Source organism: Chenopodium quinoa, unplaced genomic scaffold (genome assembly GCF_001683475.1).
Source record: "Chenopodium quinoa cultivar QQ74 unplaced genomic scaffold, ASM168347v1, whole genome shotgun sequence".
In the NCBI taxonomy this organism is placed as follows: Eukaryota; Viridiplantae; Streptophyta; class Magnoliopsida; order Caryophyllales; family Amaranthaceae; genus Chenopodium; species Chenopodium quinoa.
The window spans coordinates 537311-556713 of NW_018744066.1; the positions used below are offsets into that span (position 1 = coordinate 537311).

The 19403-nt window shown below is 33.7% G+C and overlaps 3 protein-coding genes across 3 annotated transcripts; all 3 read right to left on the minus strand.

Moving 5' to 3' along the window:
• Positions 1–35: 35 nt before the first annotated feature.
• Positions 36–5697, minus strand: LOC110690869 (probable 18S rRNA (guanine-N(7))-methyltransferase). Its single transcript, XM_021867756.1, has 9 exons — positions 5409–5697; positions 3966–4041; positions 3356–3439; positions 3207–3262; positions 2275–2331; positions 1618–1667; positions 1216–1368; positions 532–640; positions 36–417 (listed from the first exon to the last, which is right to left on the minus strand). Exons 1-9 carry the CDS (start codon positions 5562–5564, stop codon positions 253–255), a joined length of 906 nt encoding a protein of 301 aa, XP_021723448.1. The 5' UTR covers positions 5565–5697; the 3' UTR covers positions 36–252.
• Positions 5698–6995: 1298 nt separating this feature from the next.
• Positions 6996–9265, minus strand: LOC110690870 (phospholipase A2-alpha-like). Its single transcript, XM_021867757.1, has 4 exons — positions 8988–9265; positions 8839–8881; positions 8564–8689; positions 6996–7380 (listed from the first exon to the last, which is right to left on the minus strand). The coding sequence occupies exons 1-4, from the start codon at positions 9093–9095 to the stop codon at positions 7205–7207; spliced, it is 453 nt and encodes a 150-aa protein (XP_021723449.1). The 5' UTR covers positions 9096–9265; the 3' UTR covers positions 6996–7204.
• A 1457-nt stretch (positions 9266–10722) lies between these two features.
• On the minus strand, positions 10723–12672 carry LOC110690871 (phospholipase A2-alpha-like). The gene is made up of 4 exons (XM_021867758.1): positions 12362–12672; positions 12005–12047; positions 11258–11383; positions 10723–11064 (listed from the first exon to the last, which is right to left on the minus strand). The coding sequence occupies exons 1-4, from the start codon at positions 12512–12514 to the stop codon at positions 10889–10891; spliced, it is 498 nt and encodes a 165-aa protein (XP_021723450.1). The 5' UTR covers positions 12515–12672; the 3' UTR covers positions 10723–10888.
• Positions 12673–19403: the final 6731 nt, after the last annotated feature.

Here is a 19403-nt window from a genome sequence, read left to right on the forward strand (position 1 = left end):
GTATATTTTTTAAGAAAAAACTTAGACGAGTAATATAAAATGACATAAGAAAACTCATGATACTGCACAATGAACCTAATCTGTAGTCTCATTGTATAAAAAATCAGGGGAAGGTGTGGGTATGCAATGAAAAGTAACAGTCCTTCATGACTGTTCTATTCTTCCACATTTCTTGAATTCTAAAAAATATAAAAAATACATTAAAAATGCACTAGAAATCTCAATTTAAGCTCAGACATGGAAAATAAAAGCTCAGAAACGAGATTTGCGTTTACGAGCAGTGTACTTTGTATCTGCAGGCACTTCGGCACCCTTTCTTCTCATCTGTTCTTTTTTTTGAATAACCCAATCCTTTCCTCTATTCTTCTTGTCCAGCTTCCTCTTTTTTCGAGGCCTATTCCTGTCCGAGACTGTAACCTGTATGTATAGAAACAGAAAACTAGCCATGAGACATTGAATGAACAAAAACCACATTTGACAAGTGGTTGCAGATCATGAGAAGACTGCAAAGACTGAGTTTTCCAAACTAACCGTATGATTTTCTTCATCTCCACTACTTTCATCATCAGAGCAACTCATTCCAGCACTTAAGGATGGTGGACCACAAGTGAGAACAAGGTATTCTTTTCGACTTTTAGTACTGTCATAAGGCAATAGGTCTAATATTAGCTTAAAATCAATTTTTTAAACTTTGTAATATTTCAAAGTCAAACCTTATTGTTTATAAACACTGTAAAAAAAAAAAAAAAAAAACTCTAAAATGAGCAAAACAATGTTTATTTTTTAGTTTTTTTTAGAAATTTACTTAACCCACAAGGAATCCTTAAGTCATATAGATGGAATCCTGAGAGCTTTGCCCGAAGAGAAGCCACCACAATGCCTTAACTACATAAAGATGAGGGTGATGATAGTTGGTCCCATAAACTCATGGTTGGGAGGTGAGAGCTCTACTGTTAGGCTCCCCAGTGGATACTCAACAAGGGTATATCATCTTGCAAGCAGAAATATCTAAATAACATTTTAAAGTATGCAGAGTGATATTACAATCAGCAATTGATTCAGCATATGCATGGTCAGAGTAATTCATACATTTCCAGGATTTCCCATAAAAAGCTAGTCGCCTATGATAAAAAACTGACAACGTTAACATAAGTTCAATATAAGATTATAAAGGTACTTAGTATCCATCAGCAGTACAAAAAAGACAAACTTTACCTATGAGGATAGTCAACCACTACACCACCAGCAAATCCAGCACGCATTGCGGAATCTAGGATCAGCTCACGCTGAGCTACATTTTGGGGATACACCTGAAGAACTGCTCTAGCTCCTCTTGCTAGGGACCTATATAATGATCCAAAGAATGCCCTGCAATCCAAAAATGTTTTGATTACCAAAAGCGCAATTTTTTTTTTTTTTTTTTTGGGGGGGGGGGGGTATGGGGTAAGCATGTACAATGCGATATCAACCAGTAGGCATCAGTGTGTACAAAAGAGGCATGATTTATGATGAAAACTTCTTGTCTATTTCGACTTGGCCAGCCAACAGGTGGGCACACATATGAAAAACAAAAAACAGAAGTAATTAGAGATAAATTAAGGATGAAATAACCCGTACTTCAGTCTCAAACGGGGCTCGTGAGAGGACTTGTCAGCATTGCATAACCACTGCTTGATCAAAATAAAATAGACAAAATGATAAGCACTCAAGTGAGGACCTCATATGACTAATATGAGTTAGACAAGCGAAAACAGAAATTATAATAAACTAAGCTTAAGTTCAATTAATACTTCTAATTTGACAGAAATAATTGCATCAGTCACTTTCATGAAACATCAAATTTTAGGTTACAGTTATGTGAGAAGACGTTCCTAGTTTTCCCCTGAATCTTACTTTTATATTAAAAAAAAAAAAAAAAAAAAAAAACAAATAAATATAAAAAATGAAACATAAAATATCAATTTGTACTTTATAATCTGAGCATCAAAGCCTTGTTTATTTCACCTCATAAAAAATAGATGTTAGAAAAAAGTAGTCCAGAATTTCAGATAAGGGTCAAAACGATTATATAAGACTTACCAAGTTCAATTCACAGCTAAAAATAAGTTAATAAGTCCAGTTATGGGCCAGTTATGAGCATTATTTGGGTTGGCCATGAATCAAATGAGAAGACCTTTATTCTCTAGTCAGCGTTGTTTTAATTCCAATAACGAGTTTTCATCAAAACAAAAAAATTGAAAAAAATAAAAATAAAATAAAAAAACAGGCATGAACCTGGACGGCTGAAATACTAATTGCACCATCAATAACTCCCGGACGGAATCCTAACCCCTGCAGTAAATTTATAGAAACAGGTCAGATAGAAAGCATATTTAATAGGTGGCATATTTATCATTACAGCAAGTAGTGAGTTAAACAGAAGATCATATTTTGGCAATCCAACATAGAAACAAGTGTTAGCAAACTTTAAAAATGCTTTCTTTTTTAAACTCCCATCAGTATGACTAGTCAATTTGACAATTCAACCTAAACTCCTACAATTCCTAGAGAAAAAACTACTTATCACACCAGAACATCATTCCAATAATCCACACATATGACTATATTGCTAATTAGCTTTCTAGAAAGTCATTAATGAAAGAACAGATTGCTACCATTGATCACCAAATCAAATGATACAAAAGACACCCATTATCCATTCACAAAGCCAAACATATGAGAGTAAAGTACTAAAGTTTGTCAAAGAAATGTATGCCTAAGTTCCTAATACCCATGTTATCAGCAAATCATCAGGAACCGGTTCTAAAATTCGTTATGCTTAAACCCCCTAACCCACCAGGAGCTGAGGAGGGGCGCCCGCCGGGGGGTACATTGTGGCAAGTTGATTTCACAAGTCTCATCACTTAAATCTCCCTTTATCATTTTATACACTCATTTTATCAGATAATACATGTCATTTCATCAGATAATACAAGAACAAAAGTAAAAGCCCTCTAAGACACTTCTTAGGCTACACTTACCTAATAACAACAAACTTTGGAAAAATTTCTCACGTTAACACTCTTCTTTTCACCCAAACAACAAAACAGTTCAAGAAGATATTGTATTAAGCAACAACAGTCCATAATGTTGAATAACCAAAAAACCCCTTCTCCCTCTCTCTTGGAAGAAAATTGGTATTGCAATCAAGGATAGCACAAAGTTACCTGACCCATATCTGCATGAAGAAGATCACCATCAACCTCTCGCTCAACGGCTACATCTGGCATAAGCATAAAAGTCAAAGTTAAAAATGATTGAAGCAGCAATTATACTGAAGATTAAATGAAAGCAATAAGAAAATCAATTGAGATACCCAGCATTGCCTCTGAAATATCTAAACCAATCCACTGATGCCCACTCTCGGACAGAGTTTCTCCACTCAGCCCTGATCCACAACCTACATAGAGAAACAAGTAAATGAATAACTTTAACAATGCTACAGATCTGAATCAAGCATGTATGCATGATATACAACTGATACAAGACGGAAACTTCATGGATCCAGTTTCCTTGAGATAAAAAACGTAGACAAAGAAAGAATTGTGTGAAAAACATATATACATACATCCACACATTGCAGATTGAATGCTTCAGTTGAGTGTCATGAGGTTATAAGTCATAACATAGTATTTTAACTATACCATGCTAAATGCAACTATACAGTCTATTCGCATTTTATCAAGCTTGTTATAAATACAAAACACGGTATAAATGGTATTGCTCATCCTATATACTCAAATAACACTTAGTAATGAGGCTACATCTTTTGTAGATGTGAAGAAATTCAAGTGAACAAATAAACAAAAATGCAATTAAAGATTAAAGTGAAAAAAACATAATTCACGTATTCATGCCCATTTCATATTACAAAAAGGAAATTAGTTCTCCAGAAATTAGCTATAAGTTGCAGTAATATATGATACCAATGTCAAGGAGCAATCTGGGGACTCCGTCATCGGGCAAGGCGAGTAATTCTAATGCTCTTTCAGACAACTTTGCCTACAAGAGAGTGTCCAAAACAAAAGGTTATTTGTGAAACAGTGAATCTACATACATAGTTAATCAAACATCAAATGATATTAAGCCTAAATAAAAACAAAGGTCTCAACTTTTCATCTGACATTTTCTTGGTTCACCCCATTGCCGTGGCAACAATCATAAAGGTTTAGCTAAATTACCAAATAATCAAGTCCTCCCCATAAAAGAAAATGGTCTAAATTCTAGAAACCAGAAAATGCAGGCAAGTCAACTATTATATTTCAATTATAAGGTACAAGATGACAAATGAAATTATAGCTGACCTTTACTTTTGCCTTTTTTTTCCCTGATTGATGGAAGACAATCATAAATTGTTTTCATTCTATATACACGAACAGAGGTTCAGATTTATGAGTTAATTTTACATTTTAATCCACAAACTTTGAACATTTTAAAAAAAAAAGGAATTAGATGAAGATTCGATAAAAATGGGCTGCTAGGATTGAAAAGTAAAATTAAATTAAAACACACACACACACACACACACACACACAAATGGTTTTAATGATTCCATATATATCCACAATTCAACACCCATATTTAAATAATCCAAACCAACAGTAAGCTCACAATATAACTATAGAGGTAAATTTTGCTAGCCTACAAAACTAACCCACTCCTAACTTATCACTTTTTTGGAATAAAAGCCTCAGTTGAGCTCTTAGGCGCTCGATTACACCCTTTCTATTTTATGTAAATGCAAAATGTAATTATATAAGTGAAGTTTGCTAGCCTACTACGGAGTAAATTACTACACCCCTCTAGAATTGCTTTTCCATAATAACACCACAATTACGTTAGTGGGAGCTCAATTTATAAACACCTAATTTTTACTTAAGGATTTGGGTGAAGTTTGCTTGCTTACTAAACTACTTCCCCTTCACTAGAACCCGTAGGAGTTTAATACTTCGATTCGTTAACACCCGGTTTTCCTTATTCAACATAAAGGATCATCAAATAGCCAATTAAAGCTTGTAATTTGCACCACCAAATACAAAGGATTCACAACAATCTGGCAACTCAAACAACCAACTTAAAAGTACAGTAATCAAATTACACATAGCATCTAGAATTAACATAAATTGAATCAAAATACAATCTTAATAAACACATAAATTCAACATTTTATATCAGAGTAATTAATTGAATTACACTAATCAAACCTCAAAATCTTGCAAAAAGATCAAATGGGTAATAAAAAAATGGGAAAAGAATTACTGGGTACAATTCTAAATCAAATTTTGCACCAGAAATTAAGAATATAAATTAAGAAGACACTGAGATTGAAAAGGGGGAAAAGGGAAGGTGGAGGAGAGAGAAAAGGGGACCTGAATATCGATGATTCGAGAAGAAGAAGTGTATTTGCGAGCTTCTGATTGGTCGTAGAAAATCTCCGGCGGTGCTAACAGCTCAGGCCTCGCCGCCATGGTTGTGTAGGAGCTGAGGAGAGAGAATGTTGAATGTTGCTGCTGCTTAATGCTCATGTAGTTGAATGAAAAGAGGGGTTTTGGGTTTTAGCCTTAATTTACCAAACGATGTCGTTTTACAACCCTTCTCTCTCTCTCTTTTTTTTTTTTTTTCTTTTTTGACAAAAAGGAAAAGAAAGCCGACTAGGGAATTGGGGTGCTAATTGAGCGAGTCGACCATGAGCAGAAGGTTGTTCGACTCGTGCTCGTTAATTTTCGTGTCGAGTCGATCAAGAACTGCTCGTTTACTGGTTTAAATCTCTTGAATTTCAAATATTTGTTGATTATATTTAATTATCTGTATATAAATTTTTTATACTTAAGTTTATTTACTAAGTATCTAAGTAAAATTTTGTTTTTAAAGATAGAAGAATAGAAAAATATTGAATTTGTTGTACACTTATCGAGTTTTCGAGCTGATTTGAGCGAGCATGAGCAAACTCAAGTCGAGTTTTGACGGAGCATTGACCGAGTTGAGTTCGAGCTACTCGCGAATTGGCCTGTTCAATTAGCACCCTTAGAACTACTAATGTTAGTAATGTATCATGGAAAAAAAATTAAATAATTCTGTCATATATCAAATAAAGTTATTATTATAAACATTAATTCTATATCTATAAGGGTTGAAGACAAATGGCTTATACTAACGATCCAATAGTAACAATTTCGGTTCTAACATTTAGGGTTTTTTTTTTTACCATTTGGTGAATAGTAGAGAGTAATTAAATTTAACACTAAAATCTCGTATATTTATAGCCTTAATATATAGATCACTTGTTTCTCCCTATTTAATGCAGCTTTTTACATCTAATAGTCATGGGTGGATAACATTCGATGAGAGTATATATCGTGATTTTTTTTTATAATCATTTTTATCTTTAACCGAATTAGTTTGAATTGAACTTTTAAGTTTTCAAGTGATACCAATTGTGACCAAAAGCACGCATGCATTCTCATAATAAATAGTGGAAAGACATTGTAACAAACTAGCCTTTTATAATCAGTTGACGGGAGAGTGAGGGATAGTTCAAGTGGTCAGAGTTCCCCTCCCGATTCCAAGAGATCTTGGGATCGATTCTCATCACCCGCCCTTGTGGCTCTCTAAGCAAAAAAAAAAAAAAAAAAAGTTGACACTCTTAACCATTTTTCAGGGTGGTTGATTTTATTTTTATTTTTTAAAGTTCATCTTCATGACTATTTCTTGTAGGTAACGCAAGCATTAGATTTTCAAAATACATATCTAGTTTCATGCAAAATCACTAGCTGGTGAATAGTCACCATCTATTGTTTGAATTCATATAACTCAATATTCTCACTAAGCTAGCTTATATTTGAATTTTGAAGTAATAATTCAATAATCAAAATATATAAATTCATATTGTTTTACATTATTATTTTTGCACATACTAATTATATGTCTTACTTTGATCGATTAAATTGTACATACACTTACAATCATAAAAGTCAATATTAAATTAAACAACATAAAAACGAAGAGTAAAGCGTATATACCCCTAATACAAGTTACATTGCGGAAAAATATCATTAATTAGGAGTTCAATTCTTACTTAGCATCTGAATTAATCTTCACTTTATTATCAAAACGAAATACAATTTAATTGCCTACACAATTAATCCAAATCCAAAATAAAAAAATTTCAAGGCTTCTTAAGAACTCTGCCAGCAAGTAAAGCAGCTTCCATTACTATTTTAATGACTTCAATAACATCGTTAGCATTGCATGTACTGCCTTTGAAAGTACGTCCTCCTGCTGCCTTAAATCTGTCCATGCAATCTATGAATTTTTTGCTGCATTCTTCACTTAGATAATCATCTGCATTTTTCATTATTTTCAATCCATCTATCAACGTTTTTTTCATGAATATGTCGAACTAACAAAACAAATTTGATGCCACCATCGGCCACATAATATATTACAATATACTAGGCACGTTACACGACTTTGCGTTGTGTCATATATATACATATAGTGCATTAGTGCATGTACAAATGTACCTGACTTAAAATTTTGTTATTCCCTTCTATTGATTTTGAAGTAATCTCTTTTCTTACTCTAATTTAATTTTATAGTCTTCCCTTCAATGTTGAGGATAACATTAACACCTAGAACAGAGTTGTTTGGGCTTATTATTATTATTATTATTTTGAAAAAAAAAACTAATTAAAAAAATGCACCTTGATCATTATTAATTATTGGAGTTGAAGTAATAGTTGCTTGAGACGTTTGATTACATCATGTACGTCAAACTTAATTTGTGTAGGCTAAACATTGACTTATACTCCTTATAAAATGGTAAGGTCAAACTTAATTTGTTGCATGATTTGGGGTTTTAATTATTATATTAATTAATGGTGATTCACACAAAAGCTAGCTAATTAGCATAATAGAGTGATTATGAGAAATATAATATGGAGTAGCAATTTTTTGTATGGTAAGGTTTTACCAAGATATTGATTATGATCTGATAAGGGTGATGACCAAAAGTTGTACTACGTATTAATTATTAAGTACAATATCTAAGTGTTAAAAGGAATTGAAGAATGTAGGCTGGAAAGATTTTGGCACAAAATCTATAAAAAAAAAAACCCTAATTTATAGTAATGTAAATTGTACTCCATAGTTTAATCATTCAAATTAATTATTTTTTTATAATTGTGTTGACATGAATACATGATAATAATTTTTGCAAGTACTGACAATGTAGATGTGAAAATGCAACACTAACTACTACAGTCAAAACTAATACACCCCTTAATTGCATAATTAAAAAAGGCCTAGATATTTAGTTTATTTACCATACAATCGTTTGCACCTTTTAAGATCCAACTAAGGTTATCATTTCGCCTATCTACTCGATAGGGTTTAGTACATTAAAAACGAAATAAATAGTCTTAATTGTACCATGCACAAGATACAACCGGTTGTTTATGATAAATTACGCTTATACTCGTAACTTCATAAGAAACAAAAAAAATGAAAATCAGAATTGACTTACTGCCTTTAGCTTGGACACAAATGTCGTGGCTCATACAACAACCATCCAACCCATCACATGGCTTCTCTCCTGGACATCCACTGTATAGAAGTCCACAATATTTGCCATACCTCAAAAATGGAGGCACTGTATGTATAATTCAAATTTAATCATTAGTTTCTCATAATATAAGGCGTAATTTGAACTACAGCGTGACAATTAATTCTGAACATAGGTAGAATTTTGTATTATAAAACGAACTGTTGCGTATAATAATTGAAATTTAATAAATTTACCTGAACAAAATTCAGATTCACATTTCCTACTGCATTCTTTACTCTGTAGAAACAATATTAACCAAAAAACACATAATATTATTATTACCGTGTAACTAATTTCTTTTATATATGAAAAAAAAAACAGAGTAAAAAGAGAGATTTATTACCAATTGAAGAGAGGATTGAACACCAATATTAAGAGCATGGACTTGAAAATTAAGAGAAAAAAGGAAAAAATATGGGAGTGCTAAAAAAGCTAATTTCAAGGAAACCATAGTAAAAAGATTTTTGCAGAGGAAAGATTAAGGGAGAAAATAATGAAGGAGTTTAAGAAAAAAAGCTCTAAAATTGAACCAACTGAAAACAGCTTATTTTGAATGGCTCTGATTTATGAGTACTGTGTTAAGTCAGAAAGAGAGAGTTTTGTCTTTGTGTTACTCGTGACATCTTTTTGGGAGTATGTACTATAATAATAATGAAATTTGTATCATATATTATAATTAATTATAATAATATAGTAGAGTATAATATAATCTTAATCTTTTGTAGTTATATAATAATGTGTTTAATAGTTTGATTAGGAGTTTGTATAATTGTATTATTTAAATTAGTGTTAGTTGTAGGGTCTTGATTGATTGATTAAGGGTAGCTTCTAAATTAAAACATTTTTGATTGATTGATGGATGATTAAGGTATAATTCCGACAATAATCCTTCTATATCTCTCTTTTTAAAGATTTTTTTTTCTATGTTTATCACATTGATTTGCATGGACATCTAAACTTGATGGATTATATAATGGACTTGTTATACCAAACGTCACAAGCTGGTGGATTTCCAAGACTAATTCAAACTACAAATCCAGTAGTAGGTAAAGAAATTGAAATAATTAAGATTTGGCAGCTAGTTTCTAATACTGCGATCAATTGCATGCTGGCTCACTTGGTTTGTTTGATTTGGTGGTTAGTTACTTCATATAGCATATGCAACCAATTGTACTGTTGATTCACTTGGCCGGTTTATTTGTTTGATTAGGTCATTGATAATTCATAAATTAACGGCTAAAGGCTAGCTTTTGTCAACCAATTATAGTATTTCTTCATAAACTATGTACGTTTCATAATAATGATATTAGCAAATTAATATTTTGACACTATTCACTATAACCTTCATTTAGATCTGACCAATATTTCATTGTTTGTGTCTTATAAGTTACAAGTAAGGAAAGATAGAGCCAATTGGCATCTTATAAATTTGTGTTGAAGGCCCATCGCAACCAAAAGTGTAAGTTAATGATTGAACTCCAAGATCGGTTTATATACTCTATCACGTTCCTTTACATGAGAGTCCTTTGGACTTGAAATCTAGATGAAGCATGAGCCCTCCTCATATCCAATGCGAAATAATCCACTTGAAAAATGGGGAGTGGATGATATTTGACCCCGTGACGACCTTAGTGTCATATAGGCTTTGATACCATATATATTAGAAATAAATTGAGCTTGATAAAAGGGGGGCAATAGGTCGCGTTGTCGGATAACAGTATCGACACCCCGATACGCCGTTGTGAGACCCGAAACAAGCTGAGTTACAAGACGGTTGTCCGATACTTGAGCACCAACATTTTTCAAGTGATCAGCCAGAGATTTGAGGCGCTAGCAATAAGCCGAGGCATTCGGAAAATTCTCCATTTTAGTAGTACAAATATAATCAAGGCTATGTACAAATAATGTAAAATTCCAAACTATTGTGTAAAGTATATATTAAGAAAGAGTACCAGAGTAGGAATATAACACGAAGTTTTTCACTTTCAACAAAAACCAATTGATGTTAGCACACAACTATCATGATTAGCTTAAATGTTGCTAAGCACGTATTTCAAATTTGTGACGTGAATAAAAAATGGGTAACTATGAGTTATTTTTTTATCATAACATCAATCCGAAATATGTGTCAATAATTATAGACAAACTTATAGCTAGATCAGAGTCGTAGAGACAATCTAAAGTTTAGTTGATTAAAGACGATGAATTTCCCTAAAGTAGCTAGCTTAGCTTAGCGCTAAAGTCTTAAGGTCTGCCAAGAGCTTTCCCAGCAGCTAAAGCAGGTTCCATGACAACTTTGATGACTTTGATCACCTTCCTTGCATCACATTTGCTACCATTGAAACCACGTCCTCGTGATTTCGCAAATCTATCCATGCAGTTTATCAAATTTCTGCTACACTCTTGGCTTAGATAGTCATCTGCATTCATTATATGGTATAGGTCACAATCTTGAGAAAAGACATTTCTAATTTAGTAATTTTGTTCATGTATTGTATGGTGAAAAAATAATTAGGTAAGTAAATAATAAATGATACGGAGTACTTTAAAATAAATAATTACTGGTAAGTCAAATCATTAAATTATGATAAATTTGAAAAAAAATTGACTTACTATTTTTCCTTGAGATACAATTGTCATGTTCCATACAACAAGTATCAAGCCCATCACACGGCTTCTCTTCAGGACACCCACTATACAGAAGTCCGCAGTATTTGCCATACCTCAATAAGGGAGGTGCTGTAAAATTAATGTTTGAATCATGGAGTGTGATATTTTATATGTTAGAAATCCACCTTTAAATTTCAATAATACAAGTAATTAGTTAATTAAGAAATTAATTAGCAATATTATTAGTTTTAATTATATAAATAAATCAAATACTTAATATCACTACAATAATTAGTCAATAATTAAGTTTTATTCAGTAAAAATAATTAATCTTTTTATGTAAAAGTTGGTAACTCCAAATCCGAACCACTTAAAAGCAAAGAAACATGGAAAAGGTATAGTAATCACAGTTTCTAAAACATGATTTGGTGGTAATGCTTAGATTATTTCAAACATACTCCCTTTAAAAACATAATTGGGTTATGTTTAGGTTTGTTTAAATAATAAAGTTTTATTTGATTCAATTTGTTATATACTTGTATTTGTTAAACCAATTCAGATTTTTTTTTATAAGTACATATAAACTTTATTTAAAAAATGAAATGGTATGTACAAAATTGATGGAATGATTAAAACTATTATATACACGATGATACATAAAACTTTAATTATAAAATAATTTAACAATATATATATGACTACCTCTTATGCAAAAAAAAGGTATAATCTTGACAAAATATGAGTAATTACCTTCACAAAATTCAGATTCACACTTTCTACTGCATTTTGTACTCTGCGATTAATGACAAATTATCCATTAAACACATATAGTAAGATCTCATAATTCATCATCATCATAACACTTTGCAACATAATTTCCTTTTTAAGCCTCTAATTTTCTCAACACGCAACTTTTTATGGATAATGATGTACAGTAGATAAATAACTAGTACATACACACGTAGTCTTAACTCTTAAGGGTTAAAAGCAACTAGTACAAGCTAACACCGAAAATTAACATTAATAACACTGATCGACAACCCAGTATTTAAATTTGTACATAACTATATATATTATGCAAATAAGAGATCAAAGATAGAGAATTACCACAAAAGGGAGATGAATCAGATGACTTGTATGATAAAAATGTTCAACACCAATATTAAGGGCATTCACTGAGATCCCATCAAAGTTGAGAGACAATAAAATGAGAAAATATGAGAGTGATAAAAGATGAACTATTTTCAAGTTTAAACCCATAATTTTTATTTCCTTTGTGAGCAAAAGTTGAAAAAAAAAAAAGAAAAAAATCAAGAAACTTGTTGAAGTTAAAGCTTTTTCTAAGAAAAGAAGAAGAAGCTTTAACTTTTATTTCATTCAACCAACTGAAAACAGCTAGCTTATTAAATAATTGTACTTGAGCATTATTAATAAAGATGAAAAGGACTATATTATTTGAATTTTGTTTATTTTTGGTTATATTTATTTTTTTGAAACTGATGAAGGAGACAATACGTGTGTTCTCCATCAATAAGGTTGCTGTGTTTATAAGCACATATAGATACCATGATGCGTTTGGTTAGGCGGTTAAGAAGGAATTGTATCATGTTAATGTTCTCTCTAAATTATTGAAATACTAATTAACCTTATCTTTGCATGAATGTACCCAATAGTTGCCCACCTTAGCCTAATTAATATATCCCATATTGAATTATTGGTCGGATTAGGGTGTATTTTATAAACCTGATTGATATCGAACTTATTTGAATTGAGGTTGATTATTAGACGACCTTTATAGATAATATTTTAGCTATAAACAAGTTTAGGTCATGTCGTGTACTATACTTGTATCAATCAGCAACGGAGGAAGTATATGCATCCTAAATATGTGGTGCTTAAAGTCGTGTCATTAGATAATGTAATCTAAATCATAAATTAAAAAACTATCATAAAGCAAAAGTGATTAATTAAAACTGTACCTACACTAGTTTTGCCCAAAATATCAATAAAATATCTACTAGTTACCATCACGTAAATTTAATTAAATGTATTAATAGCTCTTTAAAAGCTCATGAAACAGGACAATGAAATCACAGTCAATATAACAATGACATCTTTACAATTAAGTTTAAATCAAACTTTTAATGGATTTTCTTCCAACATTGGCTCTATTATTAGATGATAATTCTACGTCCAATATTAATTTGAACGACTAGTATTGCCTTTATTATTGGTTAATTGGATCTTACATGCACATATATATGACTACGTACCAAGACTATCAAGTCTCAATGTAATATTGTAATCCACTAATTTTCATAAATTAAGGGATTAAATGACATGTGTGATTAAGGAGTGTTAGCCTGGTAGGTGGGAACAGGAAAAGTGAGGGTATTTTGGTCTACTCGATAAAAGTTAGTAAGCCTCAACTTAAAAATATAGTTCGCCTAGGTTATTTGGATGTAGTGGTGTATCCAGGATTTCCGAACTGTGGGTTCGGAATTTTAAAAAACAAACGATGCTCATATATTAATCAAATATTCAATACATAAGTTCAAATTTTTTATTGCAAATGGATGGATTAAACAGTTACAAAATAAAAACAATAATAAAAAAAAAACCTACAAAAAGCATTTTTCGAGTTTTATACTTTGAAAGCGTGCTAATACATTAGTACTTCTATAAATGATAAATCTATAATTCTATTGCAAAAAAATCAATATTACACATAAAACAAAAATCCCAAGTACCCAATAAACACAAATTTGACAATGGAAATTTTTTCTAATTATCAATTAAAAGACCAAGTAAAAATTTTAAATTCTAAGTTTCTAAAATTCAATTTGTCAACAATTCGAATATTCAACAATATATCAAAACTAATTAAACAAATCAGTAATTAATCTAATTATTACTAATTTACAAACAAATAAAAATTTAAGAATTAAGAGGAGTAGAGGAATAAGAGGACTGTTGAAACTAATACGTACTAAAGGATAATAATAATAATATTATTAGATAAGTATAAAGCAAGTAAAATAAGAAACTCAATAATATTTCTTCATGCTTAATTCACCAAATACAAGAGCCATATATGTAGGCTAACAAACAAAAAATAATAAGCTAAAAAACTGGAAGTATAATGCCATGTTTAAACCCACTAAATAAACTCATTAACTTCTAAATTCATTTGAACTATGGACAAACTCAGGAAGAACAACGGAAGAAATCGAAAGGAAAGAAAAATAATAAATAAACAAAAAAATAAATGAGGGCAGCTGGTCTCGGACCCATGATCTAAGAGGAGCCTCACTACTTTATTAGTCACTCCCTTACCAATGTGTCAGACTTACATATTTGGTTATTTACTTCACCAAAAATTGTTTTAACCTTATTTTTTTTCTATCAAAACTTGTATTTTTTTTCAAAAAATATGGGGGTTCAATGAGCCCCCTTGAACCCCCCCTAAATCCGCCCATGTTTGGATGTCATGTTGATGTCATAGTTGTCACTGGTTTTCATGAATAAAGATAAGTTTCACTCAACAAAAATTAGTTTAAATTCTTACTTTGTTTATTTTACTAGACATCGAACGAAGTATAGTTTTAATTCAACTATATCTAAATAGAAAATTGAAGTACGAAGTATATTGAAAAGCAATTGCAATGAGAGAAAGCGAAACAAATATAATTAATTGAGGGGTGTGCGTGAGACCTTGGTTTTATAGTAAGAGGAAGAGAAAATAATAAAATACTAATAATGAGCTCGTGTCATAAGAGAGAGTGTGGATTAAAATAAGAATAATATGAATGAAATGAAGTAAGAATTCAACTACGGAGTAAATGGTGTAAGAGAGAAAATCCGAAAAAAAAAAGGAATATGAGATGAAACTCTAGTAAAGATAATACTTTACATCAATAAAAAAGTAATATAATTTATTATTTGGAGAAAAATATGTCAATTATAAAGTATAAACTACATAATCATTAAAACATTATGATAGTCATATTTTAAATGACGATCACTATACAATTTTCAATCACTTTAATTTGTTTTTATTCCAAATTTAATTAATAATCAAATGCTAAAATTACAAATCTTCAAAGGGAGGTGGATTTAGCTCATAACATACACTTAGTATTAAAATAAAAAAAAACTATATTAATAATTCTTAAATTGAACCCATTCAATTAATTATCAACTTATCCAATACCTCACGCCTCAATATAGTCTCATTCGATCGTTAATACTCCATGTGTTTTTATTTAAGTGTTTCCACTTTGACTGAGCATGTATATCAATTTTCAATTATCAATAAAAATAAATTACTCCGAATAAAAAGTAAATATTCAAAAATTATACATCAAGATGACTCCAATATATGCTCAAATGATTAAATTTATTCTTAATTGTATAAATTTAGATACATTAGTCAAAGTTGATGATACGAATAATGCAAAAAGGTTAGTACGAGACATTTAAATATAAATGGACAAACATTCATACCCAGGGTGTATTAGGGTCCATGGAAATCATCTCGTCAATTTTTATTTCCGGGTCTAAAAAAGTGAAAAATTGTCCAAAATCGAAGGCTATAATATACGATTTCAAGTCATTTTTTGACATTTTTTCGAAAACTGAACTGAATATGTGGGGTGACTCCCGGGGTCATATAAGGTGGTTTGAAACCATAACACACCTATAAAGATGTCATATGACTCCAATATATGCATACGTGGGGTGACTGTTTAATTAAAACAAAGCATTGCGATGGTCCCTGCGGATGTTAACGCAATGTGATTTCTGCCAGTGCTCTGAATGTCAAAGTGAAGAAATTCAACCAAGCGCGGGTAAACGGCGGGAGTAACTATGAATCTCTTAAGGTAGCCAAATGCCTCGTCATCTAATTAGTGACGCGCATGAATGGATTGACGAAATTTCTACTGTCCCTGTCTACTATCTAGCGAAACCACAGCCAAGGGAACGGGCTTGGCAGAATCAGCGGGGAAAGAAGACCCCGTTGAGCTTGACTCTAGTCTGACTTTGTGAAATGACTTGAGAGGTGTAGAATAAGTGGGAGCTTCGGCGCAAGTGAAATACCACTACTTTTAACGTTATTTTACTTACTCCGTGAGTCGGAAGCGGGGCAATGCCCTTCCTTTTAGACCTAAGGTCCGCTTTGCGGGCCGATCCGAGTGGAGGACATTGTCAGGTAGGGAGTTTGGCTGGGGTGGCACATCTGTTAAAAGATAATGCAGGTGTCCTAAGATGAGCTCAACGAGAATTGAATTCTCGTGTGGAACAGAAGGGTAAAAGCTCGTTTGATTTTGATTTTCAATACGAATACGAACCGTGAAAGCGTGGCCTAACGATCCTTTAGACCTTTTGAATTTAAATCTAGAGGTGTTAGAAAAGTTACCACAGCCCACAGGGATAACTGGCTTGTGGCAGCCAAGCGTTCATAGCGATGTTGCTTTTTGATCTTTCGATGTCGGCTCTTCCTATCATTGTGAAGCAGAATTCAATTCACCAAGTGTTGGATTGTTCACCCACCAATAGGGAACGTGAGCTGGGTTTAGACCGTCATGAGACATGTTAGTTTTATCCTACTGATGATAATGTCGCAATGGTAATTCATCCCGATACGAGAGGAACCGTTGATTCACACAATTGGTCATCGCGCTTGGTTAAAAAGCCAGTGGGTGAAGCTACCGTGTGCTAGATTATGACTGAACGCCTCTAAGTCAGAATTTGGGTTAGAAGCGACGCATGCACCCGCCGCCCGATTGTTGTTCTACAGTAGGGGCTTCGGCCCCCAAGGGCACGTGTCGTAGGCTAAGCTCGCGCGATGGATGCGCCGTGAGAGCCGCCTTGAAGTACATTTCCTACCAAGCGACGGGTTGAATCCTTTGCAGACGACTTAAATACGCGACGAGGTATTGTAAGTGGTAGAGTGGCCTTGCTTCCACGACCCACTGAGATTCAGCCCTATGTCGCTTCGATTCGTCCCTTCCCCACCCTATTCCCTAAAAACACCTATATATTTTGGAAAACGAGGTTAGCGTTGCTTCTTATATGCTAAAAAATGTTAAGTAGTGGATTGATACAAATGACAAAGCCAAAGTGTTGGGGTGTTGGATGGTGCAAGGGGGCATGTGGAATGTGCACAAGACATGTGCACCCAAGGACAAGGCATACAAACAACTAGTTTTGTCGTTTGAGGGTATGCCATCTTTGCCTTAAGACATGGTGATTAGAGATGAATGAGATGGTTCTGGGCATCATCGATACGTGACTCCTAAGGCCCTTTGGGAACCCATGGAAGTACTTGGATGTAAAATCTCGCCGAGTGAAAAAATGATGTACGGAAGCCAAATTTGAAGGCTATAATACACGAAATCGGAGCAATTTAGTAGGTGTCCACACCCGGTGTTAGAAATTTACGGAATTTTACGGGATTCATCCCGAGGTCATATGATGTTGTTTGGACCTGTATACAACCATAAGTCGACTGCATAAAGGCCCCGTGGAAGCTTATAGCCAATACAAGTGGCGTGTACGGAAACTGGTAAATTGGATGCTTAAAGGCAAATTGGATGGTTTCACTCACCCAATTGGACTCCCGGAGGGTATTAGGGTCTATAGGTAGCTTCTCAGAAATTTTTGTTTCTGGGTAAAAAAAAGTCAAAATTTGGCAAAATTGAAGGCTATAATAAACGCTTTTTGGCCAATTACAGATGTTTCGGGACCCGGTGTCGAAAAGTCTTGAGATACCAGGGTTTACATCCCAGGGTCATATAATGTCGTTTGGAACCATATATGATCATTATATGTTGCCATAAATGTCCATGGTAGCCTCGAGTTTATGAAATTGGTGCAAGGTGTAAACGAGTAAATTGACAGTTTGAAGGTATATTGGATGATTTTACCCACCCAAATGGACTCCCGAGGTGTATTAGGGTCCATGGGAAGCATCTCGGCAAATTTTATTTCCGGGTCTAAAAAAGTGGAAAATTGTCCAAAATTGAAGACAATAATACACGATTTCGGGTCATTTTTTGACATTTTTTCAAAAACTGAACTGAATGTGTTTAGGGTAAAAATTACCCATGACAAATGGACCAATCCGGACCTGCCACGTGTCCACCACGTGGGCCAATCAGCGTCCGCCATTTGTCACCCTAAGAGGTCCAACATGGACTAATCAGGCCACGCCACGTGGCCTCCCATATGCCAAATAGGCAAAATGGCCACCAAGGCCCAAAGTCCGAGTGAAGCCCAATTTTCCCTGGTTAACCTAAACCTAAAATTGGCACGCTTCTCAAGACTATAAATACTTAATTAATCCTCATTAAAAGGGATTCAGCAGAATGACTCTCATCTAGAGAAAACCAAAACACATTGATCACTCCTCCCCTAGAGGAACCAGATCTCCCACCTTTACTTTCCGCATTTATCACTCCTCAAACAAGTACTAACTTGACCGTTGGAGGCGGAGCTCCCACCACAAGGAGTCTCCGTTGTTTTGCAGGTACAGGCGCAAGGATACCAGTCCCGGAATTGTAACTCTCCCGTAGGACATCAAAAAACCCCGAAACATTTTGGCGCCGTCTGTGGGGAGAGTACTTTCGAGATGGCATCACAGTCTGTACCGATTCTAAGTGACAAGCGTCCTATGGACGACCCACAGGTCCACTCAGACCAGGATCCTCCGTCTGGTCATCAGTAAGCGATCGAGGGACCTGCCCCTATTCCTAGGAACGAACTCATGACCCTTATGAGTAGTTTAAAGGGGGAGATCCAAGACTTGATAAATAAAAGGGCGCCTGTTTCCCCAAAGGAACAGTCGGTCAGAAGGCCCTCCCAACCTGGGAGGACGAAACCTATAAAGGATCGTGAGGCGACCCCTTACCCAAAATCAAGGGCAAGGCACTCACCAGTGGTCGACCTAACAAAGTACCGCTTCCCTTCTCCAGGGAAGAGGAAACCCATCCGTCTTGTTCAGCCGGCCTGATCAAACCACTCCCAGTTGAAGTTACATGCGCCTTGCATGACACTCACTGGGTACAACCGGCAACATACCAGCCTCCGAGCATCCGGCCAGGCGGCCAACTACTGCAGGCATCATACGGCCGAATACAAAGAGTCA

Coding starts and splice junctions, on each gene's coding strand:
- LOC110690869 (XM_021867756.1), bottom strand. CDS start 5,564: ATGAGCATTAAGCAGCAGCAACATTCAACATTCTCTCTCCTCAGCTCC. Junction 3,263..3,355: donor TATTTCAGAGGCAATGCTGG/GTATCTCAATTG, acceptor TGCTTATGCCAG/ATGTAGCCGTTGAGCGAGAG. Junction 2,332..3,206: donor TTCATGCAGATATGGGTCAG/GTAACTTTGTGC, acceptor AATTTACTGCAG/GGGTTAGGATTCCGTCCGGG.
- LOC110690871 (XM_021867758.1), bottom strand. CDS start 12,514: ATGGGTTTAAACTTGAAAATAGTTCATCTTTTATCACTCTCATATTTT. Junction 11,384..12,004: donor TGAATCTGAATTTTGTGAAG/GTAATTACTCAT, acceptor TTAATTTTACAG/CACCTCCCTTATTGAGGTAT. Junction 11,065..11,257: donor TTGTATCTCAAGGAAAAATA/GTAAGTCAATTT, acceptor TAATGAATGCAG/ATGACTATCTAAGCCAAGAG.
- LOC110690870 (XM_021867757.1), bottom strand. CDS start 9,095: ATGGTTTCCTTGAAATTAGCTTTTTTAGCACTCCCATATTTTTTCCTT. Junction 8,882..8,987: donor TTCAATCCTCTCTTCAATTG/GTAATAAATCTC, acceptor TTGTTTCTACAG/AGTAAAGAATGCAGTAGGAA. Junction 7,381..8,563: donor TTGTGTCCAAGCTAAAGGCA/GTAAGTCAATTC, acceptor TGAAAAATGCAG/ATGATTATCTAAGTGAAGAA.